Source organism: Diadema setosum, chromosome 7, assembly GCF_964275005.1.
Source record: "Diadema setosum chromosome 7, eeDiaSeto1, whole genome shotgun sequence".
Classification (NCBI taxonomy): Eukaryota; Metazoa; Echinodermata; class Echinoidea; order Diadematoida; family Diadematidae; genus Diadema; species Diadema setosum.
In genome coordinates, this window is record NC_092691.1 from 13,366,517 (window position 1) to 13,377,594 (window position 11,078).

Genomic DNA, 11,078 nt, shown 5'->3' on the forward strand with positions numbered 1-11,078 from the left:
ATCAAAATCAAGAATTCCATGGAAGTTACCATTGGATGGCAAAGTTACCATAATTGTAATTTTTATGCAACGGGCATCAGGTATTGCAAAAATGTCAAATGGTGAAGACAATGGAAAAAGAAATGGCAACAAAAGCACTTCAACAAATAGGACTGCCTTTGTCTTGCCATGGTGGCTTCATTTTTGGCTGAGACAGCCAGGATTTGGACAGGACATCATTTTATCTGATTATCTTACAATTCAACAAAATAGGTAATTTTCAAGAGACTTTGAGAAACAAGGTTTTATCACCACAGTGGCAATATAACCGCTCCAAGTCATAGTACCCTATAAACAGGAGATTGTTAAGAACCAAGCCACAATAGCATCATGCTTACAGCTGATGGTCTCCTTATGTTTGAAATCATGGCTATCATTTGTGGCAGGAAGTCTCATTCCATGCCTAAAATCATGTGCAGTGTATTTTGAAATACACATAATGGTACATTGTTCCATGTACACATGTGCTGCGAATTTCTCCTTGGACAAATATATAATAGAAAACCTGTACAAGCTGTCTGTGTAAAAACAAAAACAAAAACAAAACCAGAAAAAAGGGTTTATTTAAACATAATATACAAGTATGTATTCCATCAACTTGACACAGAGGTACAAAATCACTTTGTCACTTTGACATTATACATGGACATAAAATGGACATCATGTTCAGTCAATGCTGTCACCTGGCCTAAAATTTACATCAGGGATATCACTTCGTCTATACAAGTGAGCTTCAGAATGTTCCAAAGTTACAATTGGGTGGATAATTCTTACTAACAGCCTATGTAATTTGCATTATTTGAATACATGTACCATTACCTTTTTTTTCGTCCATCATCTCCAAAGAGCCAGCCTTGTTCAAATATTTTGCACATGTAAAACACAGACTACTTTGTCATCCAAATGTAGTCAGTGTACCCAAACCATCAGAGATTGAAGAGGTGTTCTTTATCTCAATGACGCAAACCAAACACTTGGTTCCATCTTCTACCACATACTTCACAGACTGACAAGCTGTGGAACTCGGCATCATTTTGTTTCATTCTTTCTTGTAATACTATTTCATTTATGTTTGTGGTTTATATTAGTGATAGAGCTGCCAAAAGAGCTATGTCACCAGGTAAAGAACCTACCTATATAACTCAGTTTGTGTCACATTTCAACTTGAGTTACCTCTGCATTTAGTGAATAGAAATAAAAATAGTCAATGAAACTTTTCTTCATTGTGCTTCCTTTTATTAAAGCTAACTTATACTGGTATCTCAGTCGACTTTTTTTTTTCAGTACTTAATGTTATATGTATGTATAAGATGAAGAGTGCTACACCAGCAGCTTGGCATGAAAGTTTCAATACGTCAGCAGAGGCGTATCTGGGGGGGGGGGGGGGGGGCAAGAACAAAACATGATGATGACGCGGAAAAGATGACAATGTCTATTGTGTTCACACATGTCATTTTATATTTAGCAGGCAAAATGTTACACAGAGTAGCGGCTGCAATTTCTTTCCGTCTGAAGCGATCGCCGATTGGATCAAAAGAGTGCGCCAACCGAACATACGGGGGGGAACAAAGCTCATTTGCCTAATAGAGATTCATACAGTGTTACACAACTTCATTGCCATCTGATCTGGTTGGCTACCCAGCCTGGAGTTCCTACAGGAACTAATAAACAACAACAAAAAAGCAAAACAAACAAACAAAAAACCTACACAACACAGAACTGCTAAATGGCTTCATTCTTATAAGTTTTACCTGTACCTTCAGCTGATGGAAAGAGCAGTACTCATTTATCTAAAGAGTCCAAGAGTCCTTGCATGACATGATTTGCCTGTTATGTTCAACTCACACACATGGGCTCTTCAAATGGATGCTTAAAACTTAATTTTCATGACATTCACTTGCCTCAAATATGCCCTGGAAATAGAACAGCTGACCAGCATGTTAAAATCTTATGCATTTGCATATCTCTTTCTATAATTATAATTAAAAAAAATATTGTTATTAAGAATAATAACTATGTCAATTTAGAAAGCCTAGAATATATTCTGTCCAGCAAGAGCTCCTGATAAACTTATTAATAAACAGTTGTTCATGATAGAGCTTGCTAATGGCTGATGATACAGCAACAACTGATGGATGTAAACCCAGTGCTATGCTTATTGCAGACAATTTAGACTACAAAAAAAAAAATAAATAAATAAAAACAGGTATGAAATAAATGAACTAATGACTACACGTACAGTGAAATGGATCTGCAAAGCATATTTGCAGACCAATTAGAAAAACATGTTAAATGCTTTAAAAAAAAAACTGTCAATGTATATGGGAAAGATTTTATACACGTATGATCCCATGGCTCTGACTTAGGAAGAGTGGTCTCTCTTCCTGTTAGAAGTCATCTTTCTCCTCTAATATGCCCCCCTCTCTCTCTCTCTCTCTCTCTCTCCCTCTCTCTTGCTCTGTACTTTTTTTTTTTAATGCATATGGCCAGAGATACAAGTGTCAAATCTTAAAACCATGGAACATGTTTCCTGATGGATTTTACTGTACACGGCATACAACAGACAAGCAACAAGTTGACTCTTCTGGTTGGCTGTATACTCAAGGAATTCTTTGATACCAAATACTGGGTCAGAAAAAAAAAGCTTAACATCCAAATGAAGATCCAGTGATCTGATGACCATTAAATATGCCACCTGAGCTTCCACATGTAGCAAATGGTGCACAATTTATTACTGGCAGGTCACTGGTAACTACTGTAAGGTAGCCTGTCCAACAATTCATAGACCAGGTCTCCTTTATTCTGGTCATTCTTTTATCGTCATTCTCTGCAGCAAAAGTCTAAACGTCTTTCTTTTCTCTCCTTTTAATAGAATGAAAACTTTTCTACAGGTATGAATGCTGCCTCACTCATCAATGGGCTGTCAGTCTCACAATCCGCACCATCTATATCAGCATCACTTTACAGATGTTCTCCTGAGTGTGCATATTCTCGATTGAACGTTCCTGACACTGCAGCAAACTACAGTGAGATGGGTGCTCTGTCAGTATCTCTTCTGGGTGCTGATGTATAATACTGAAATGAGATTTAAAGAAAAGAATACAAACGTTCAAATAAATGCACATACTGTACATGCATACATTTTCACGCTTCCCTATGGACATTGGTGGTAGCTTTTTTTTTCAATTAGATATTTTTTTTATTATTTTTTTTTTAATGAAGGGAGTGCATTCTACAAGCTCTGCTTTTTAGCAGTCCCCTCCATTTCCAGCAATTTTGTTTCTGCCTTTACCACAGTGACGTAACAATCATTTGTATCTCTGTTGACAATTTACTTGTATCTCTTTTGCAATGTTATTCTGTTCATCGCATTGTGGTATTGATTTCCTGACATCTGTATATGATACGAGCGTTTCATTGTATTTCCAATTATTTGTTTGTTGGAAAGGAAACACATCAACTTGAACATGGCTGAAAAGCTGCTTTCTGCACTTTGTTCTACTGAAACTGAAGAGAGGCTAAGAAAATATACATTTTGTCTTCAAAAGAACAGATACAGACTGTATGACTCATTCCTAATATAACACTAAAATATTTTTTCCCTCCAGTCTTCAGGATGGCTGCCATTATCCATATTGTCCTTTACAGGGTATACATATAAATATTCTACATGTACAATGTATATCTGAAGTCGGTATCACATGGGTGTGAATTCCTTAACAATTTACTGAAGTCCCTGAAAAACAGTACTGTCAATATCAAGTCTCCATAACAATACAGTAAGAAACTTTCAGCTCTCTCAAAACAAATGCAATTTCTGAAATTTCTTGAAATTTCTGACTGGAAAGGATGCAATGCAATAAAACTTAAAAGGTTTTTGATCAAGGACAAGTTTCCTAACATTGTGAAATTCACAGAGAATTATTTGCTAAAACCCAACAGCTTTGTTTAATGGAATATTTCAGTTTATACATTATAACTGTACATGAACATGACCATTGAACTCAAAATGATGTTTTGTGAAATTCATCCTCTTTATGTTTGTTCAGGGGTACCTCCATGTTGAATACTCAAATTGCTGCAAATCATAATTTGTTCACACACTTGTATCTGTCCTTCAAGGACAAGTTCACCTTCATTAACATAAGGATTGACAGAATGTACAACTGTAGCAATATTAGTAGAACACATCATTGAAAGTTTGAGGAAAATCGGACAATCCGTTCAAAAGTTATGAATTTTTGAAGTTTTTGTGCAGTCACTGCTGGATGAGAAGACTACTGGAGTGTATGATGTCACATGCGTACAACAATTTAAGGAAAATATAAAGAGAATTTCACAAAATTTCATCTTTTGAAAAAAGTACACATTCCCTTGACTCGTTACTGACATATGTTATGGGTAATATTATTCCCATCGCCTTTAGAAAGAGGCAAGTCAAGTGCTCTTTTATTATGCGAAAAAAAGTGAAAATATGTTGAATTTTCTTTACATTTTCTTTATACTGTTGTACTCATATGACATCACGAGCCTTAGTAGTCTCCTCATCCAGCGGTTCCAACACAAACATTTCAAAAATTCATAACTTTTGCATCGATTGTCCGATTTTCCTCAAACTTTCACTGATGTGTTCTACTAATATTGCTGCATTCTCTCAATCCTTATGTTTATGAAGGTGAATTTGTCCTTTAAGGTTAAGCTTCAAGAGTACTGCCTTTTGATGATTTGGATATCTACGAATGCAGTATAAATGTATCAGTAAAATTATTCAGGGAAAGAGATTCTGAAATTTTGAGCAATGTTAGGCCAAACTTATACTTCTCACAATGAAAATGAACATAAGTGTAGGTGAGACAAGTAAACATGTTGTCACATTAACAAAATTCATTCAGAGACTTGACTTTGTGTGACTGGAAAATTCAGGCAAAGATCTGCAAAGATGTTTTGCATGTGGGAGTCAAATCTCAGAATGCATTGCTGACTGCTAGTGCTACAAGCAGATATAAAGCCACTAACATTTTGCATTTATGTATTACACATTTGTACCCCTTACACATACAGTAACTACATGTATATTGACAGCACTGTAGCCATTCAGACAGTTAGTTGAAAACCATAAAGACAGCAGCGAAGAACACGAAGGACTGATCATTGACATATTTTTGCTCTGAAAGCAAATAAAGAGGAGAAAGGGAAAGGAAATGGGAAACTATTTGTAATGAACTACAAACATCAACATCAAGCAGCCTCTGATGTAATATAATGGAAAAAGGAAAATGCCATGAAAATATTTTTTCTTGATATGGCACATACAGGAGTGAAAGACAGAAAACTTCATAGCAAATAATATCAAGAATCGCTTTACCATTGTTTCCCCTGATAAAGGCATCTCCATATTTATTCTTTAGCTGTCCGTTGACATACTCCTCTGTCTGCTCAAGGGCAATGTTCATGTAGCCATCCAGACAGGCTAATACTCCTGCAATGGAAGGATACACATAACTCATTCACAAAAGGCATTTTGATTATGTAGGAAGACTATGAAGGTATGAACTATATGGTAAACTTCCCGTAAGCCAAAGCCACGAAGGTGTCCAGAAAATATAGTATGATTGATCATCAGGTAGCATTCTACACTTGTACCTCCCCACAATGCCTGCAGAACTGTTGACTATTGCTCCAAAATGTACACACATAATGCATAAGAAATGTGTGAAATAAATTGTAATAACATAGTTTCAGTTGGGCAATGACAAAAATGCAAAATATTAGCATTTGCTGGAAGTCCACAATCTCAGAGCTTACCCAATCATGGTTGCTACATAATTTTTCATATTCATTTATCAACAATTTACAAATTGGGTCAAAGCAACATCTATTGATCTTCTGCGCTAGAGTGAATCACATGCAGGTTGTTGGAAAATATGACTACAAGGGCGTGATTGATCGTCAGGTAGCATTCTCCCTCCCCACAATGCTGAACGGGAGGTCTCTTCTGGAACAGAAGTCGTGTACTAAGATCAAAATTATCCTACACATCAATCTCAAAATACTAAAAAGAAAAAAAAATCATCCTGAAAATTGTGTCAGCTGGGAAATTTCTTGAAAGATCCTTTCAATGTTTTGCAAGCAAAAGGTGGAAGATGAATTTTGAGCCCTTTTGAGAACCTTGTGTTGGCTTTAACTCATGGAAAGTCTGTACTTAATTTGTCATAATGTACATGTAGATCACAGCCAATGGCATGGGCCGGGTATAATCATACATTTTTCTCATTTGGTAAATTGGTCCTGCTGTTGACATGTTCAAGGAAGGAATTAAAGTTATAGGAGAGAATCCTGATCTCCAGCTCCATAGAAAAATCCAGGAGAAGAAACAATGCACTTTGGGTTTTTCCCAGGTTATCACAATATCCACCCCCCCCCCCTTCCTATTCCTTGATGTTCACCCTTCTGCTGTACATTTGCATCCCACTCATTAGGTTCAGCATAATGAATACATGTGAAATACTTCTCATCATTGTAAAATAGCTTGAAATATTTCATTTTGGAAAGAGACAGGCAAAAATGACTTAACAAGTTTCATGAGCATTGGGTTTTAATGTGGGGGTGAAAGTTAAGTTTACATTCTGGGCTGGAATCAGAAAATAAACATCAAGCATCACATCACCTGACTTTAAAACTACATGTACCAGTACACTGTTAACATGAAACTCAATGGATGTCATTATCACGTCCTGCTCAACACAAAAGATATTTTGGAATAAGAATTCAGTTGGCATTGTGAGCCTTATCTTTAAAGAGTCTGCATCATTTACAGTACTGTATCTTATCTGCCCATTTCATAAAAACATACTGTACACACTGATATTGTGGTAAATGGCTGTTGATCAGACATTGCATTGCTGTCTTTTCAGTATCATGATAATTGAAAAAAACCCACACAAATGTTAAGAACATATGACTTCTCAAACAATTGTCTAGTTAAAACATTGCTTGAAATGAGGTAGCTACAACTATATAGTACAAGCTAGTTTTGCTAGTACATACTACACTCTACACTGCACTCTACCAGGGACTGGTATAGGCTCTGCAATGTGACAAGACCTCGTATGAGGCTTCTTGACTTTTTTTCTTTCAAGTCTCATGCAACTTTTGAGACCAAATTTGCAACATCCATGCATACTGTTATAAAACCATGCCCATTTTTCTGATGGCATATCACCCCAAAATGTGCACAATTTTGTGATTTTGTGCACATTTCCTATGGGAAACACTGCTGCTCTGTCATGAAACTCATAAAAACCTGACTATTTTTTACTATCTATCACTTTGATTGATAAAAGAACAAGTCCACCTTCATATACATTTAGATTGAGTGAATGCAGCAATTATTTAGAACACATCAGTGAAAGTTTAGGGGAAAACAGCCTATCTTTTTGAAAGTTATGAACCTTAAAAGTACATTGAAACTGCGCAGTCACTACTGGATAAGAAGACCACTACAGTGTATGATGTCACAAGAATAGAAAGATATTGTCTGGAAAATACAAACAGAATTTCACAAAATGTATTTATTTTTTATTTTTTGCAAAAATGTGCGAATTCCCTCAACTTGTCACTGACATACATTTGTATGTGAAGGGTAATATTACTCCCCCTGCCTTCTGAAGCTGAAAGAGGCAAGTCAAGCATTCTTTTATTATGTGAGAAAAATTAAAATGTTGAATTTTCCTTACTGTATAAGCTGTTGTTTTCGCGAGGGTTTAATTTTCGCGAATTTCGCAAATCACAGTTGGATCGCGAATTTAACAACACGCGAAATTGTCTCCATGCGCTTTGTTAATAGAGCATTAATGTAAGCATCGGCGTCAATTCGCGAAAAAAACATCTCGCAAAAATGTCTGCGACCTCATCAATCGCAAAATATCTGTACATACGCGAAAATAAGAGCGTATAAAGTATATTTTCTTTACATTGTTCTGCACATGTAACATCACAAGCTGTAGTAGTCTTCTCATCCAGCAGTGACTGAGTAGAGTCTTCAAAAATTCAGATCATGATTTCAGCAGATTGTCCAATTTTCCTTAAACTCTCGCTGATATGTTCTCCAAATGTTGCTGCATTTGCTCAATCCACATGTCTATGAAGGTGGACTTGTCCTTTAATTTTTTTTTTTTTTGCTAATTATGGTAGAAAAGTGTTCCATGGCAATTTCAATTAAAAAAAAAAAAAAAAAACAAAGCAAAAACAAAAGTCAAAAGCAGAGAAATACATTAAAAATTCTGAAAACAATAAAACATATGAGAATTTCAATGACTTTTGGAAGTTTTATAATGTACAATTGTTGATGTTAAAACAGTATACAAACCATAAAATAGACTCTCATTGCTTTCAATCAGTGTTTAACAGGCTATAATAAGATGTTGGGCTTAATTTGCAAAATTAGTTGATTAAAATTAGAAATTGATAATTTCAAAAAATCCATATGTACATGTACATTCATGGCATTGGGGTTCTATTACTTAGTCACTTGATATTGCAACACTAGTTTGCTTGTCTGGATCATTGCATGTGATGATCTGAAAGCAGAGCAAAGGGGCTGTCAAACTTTTTGGGCAGTCATACTACACTCAATCTGATGTTCTATCTACATCAAGCAAGTATCTTGCAAATGAGAGTAACTTTCTTGCAAAATTTGTGACATAAATGCCAAATTTGAGCATCACTTTGAATTATTTTTGTAGAGGGCAACTTTATTAATGGAGATCAAAGCATGAATTCAAACATGAAAAAGAAAGAAAACAAAAACCATAAATAAATCAAAATCAGAATGCATATGAAAAAAACAAAAAAACACTACATGCATTGCCTGCAATAACAATGCATGCACTAACCTCGGTAATCAACACCAGAGTTGAGTTTGACGACGACTGGTCTGCCAATGATGAGCTTCAGAAAGTCACTTGGGGTTTGCTTCTTGGTACTCATGTTGACTGAATCCTTGGTGGTAGCAGTGGTAGTGAACACTTAACTATGTCTTATGAACAGCTATCTGGTTATTTGTTCCTTTAAACCACTTGCAACATTGAGCTTTACAGTCCAGATGCTGCAAAATAATAGATACTGTATATGAAAAGACAAAGACAAAAACAAAAAACAAAAAGAAATCATATTAATGAAGAGCATTTCTACCAAAGAAGACTTGTTAGAGATTCCATCTGTGGATTATTCACATGCACATGAATTAGGGGATGTCCAGTTTGCAATGGAGGATATTTGATAAATGACATACTAATCTTGTCTTGTCTAAATATCAGTACAGAGCACTCCCATCATATTGCAAACACGGTTATAACAAAATTCCGCTTACAATGAAATAAAAGTTCAGACCGCAACATATCGCGATACCTGTGTATATTTACAGATATTCCAGATATGAAAAACCTTTGCCACCCAGAAAAGGCTGAGGGCGTTAAAAGTAAAACTACCAACATTGGAGTATTATACTATGTCATGTATTGGTATCTTCAGAGTGTAGAAGTGCATGCACTTCTCTTTGGTTATCACCATGTGTTCGTGCATAATTAGCATGTCAATGAGCTGTTTCTTGGCAGTTCGTCTTTTTCCATGAAAATTCCACCCAAATCTTACTACTTAGACATTTCAAACAGCTGGTGAAGGATCAACTGCACATGCACCAGCTCCATGCACAGAACACCTGACAGCATCAGCTAAGAAGTATCATACCTCATATATAGATTCCTCTCATCTGATTGGTTAAAAGTGGAGTCATGAAAATAGCTGTGCCCCATTTTTGATCAAAATGATGTCATGATTTACTGTGCCCGGGGCATAGAATCAACTGTGCCCTGTAAACAGGTTTGGAGACAGTCGCAACCCCGCACACATACATGTAGATCACTCATATGTACGCACCAATGATACGACCGCCTCACTGTCGATCAGCGTTGATTACGAGTGCTGTAAAAAGAGACTAGAATCTATATTTTCGGTATCTATATTTCTGAATCTATATTTTCGGTATATAACACAAATAATGACAGCTTGTGTCGGGGCACAGTTAATTCGCGAAGCAACAATTGATTCCTACAAATGCTCCTTTTATCACGTTAATATCCCTAAACCACTCCAATCTCGCATCTGGAAACAGTTATCAACCATGTCCATGGTAGTTATTTGAATTACTGCCCCAACTGACAACAGTCGCTGCCTTCCAGGAGGCTGCCCTTCCTGTCATCAGTCAGAGCCTGAGAAGGCAAGGCTGAAACCTCTTGTAGGCTAGTGTGGGCTAATTTCCATGTTGAAATCTTACAGAATTTTTAGTGTAAATTTAGACCTCGACCGGCCCCGGTGGACGGCCGGTAGTCGGTACACATATATAAATATGCTATAAAATATTGGCTGCACCATCGGCATCGGTCATAACATCACCTGCTGTCATGTCACAGCACATCAGGTTAGTTCAGAAAGAGCTGTTTCAGGGATTCAACTAACATTAGGCCATCTCATCAAGGTTAAGGCTAAGGATCTGGAGCGTTTCTCTGAACTAACATCAATCTGAATATTTGGGACAACGATGAGCGCCCTAGCATTATCGCAAAGATTTAGCAAGATCAAGAATGCCTGTGAGGCTGTGTGATTACTAGTAGTCCGCAATGCATTGTCTGGCACATGTGTGTATGAAAACACCGCCAATTATAAATTAAAGATCACGATGTATCTTACCTTTTAAGTATCAACAGAGCCAGCAGCGCAGCTGAGGGAAACTTGAATGCATCTGACACACTTTATCGGTCTTCTTCCCGTCGTCGGACTAGACTTCACATAATCATCAAAGAAACCAAAGAGTGCTATGCACCGCGTGCGCGTGCTATAAGCGCCTAAAGCAAAGAGTATAGAGGCGCACGCAGTGCGCCAAGAGGGTCTACTCTCGCGATTTTACACGTAATTAGGTGTGGTACACCATGGAGCCCAACGGCGGCCATTACAGGAAGCTACCTATAGGGGTGAATTCTGCT

General features: G+C 36.8%; 1 protein-coding gene across 2 annotated transcripts; it reads right to left on the reverse strand.

The window, feature by feature from the left end:
* Positions 1–556: 556 nt before the first annotated feature.
* LOC140230377 (U6 snRNA-associated Sm-like protein LSm6) lies at positions 557–10,864 on the reverse strand. Of its 2 annotated transcripts, none has more exons than XM_072310525.1 (4): positions 10,786–10,864; positions 8,934–9,145; positions 5,405–5,518; positions 557–3,114 (listed from the first exon to the last, which is right to left on the reverse strand). In XM_072310525.1, exons 2-4 carry the CDS (start codon positions 9,025–9,027, stop codon positions 3,083–3,085), a joined length of 240 nt encoding a protein of 79 aa, XP_072166626.1. In that variant the 5' UTR covers positions 9,028–9,145; positions 10,786–10,864; the 3' UTR covers positions 557–3,082. The 2 variants fall into 2 exon arrangements, with proteins under 2 accessions (XP_072166626.1, XP_072166625.1); XM_072310524.1 differs by having other exon boundaries at positions 8,934–9,162; positions 10,786–10,861.
* Positions 10,865–11,078: the final 214 nt, after the last annotated feature.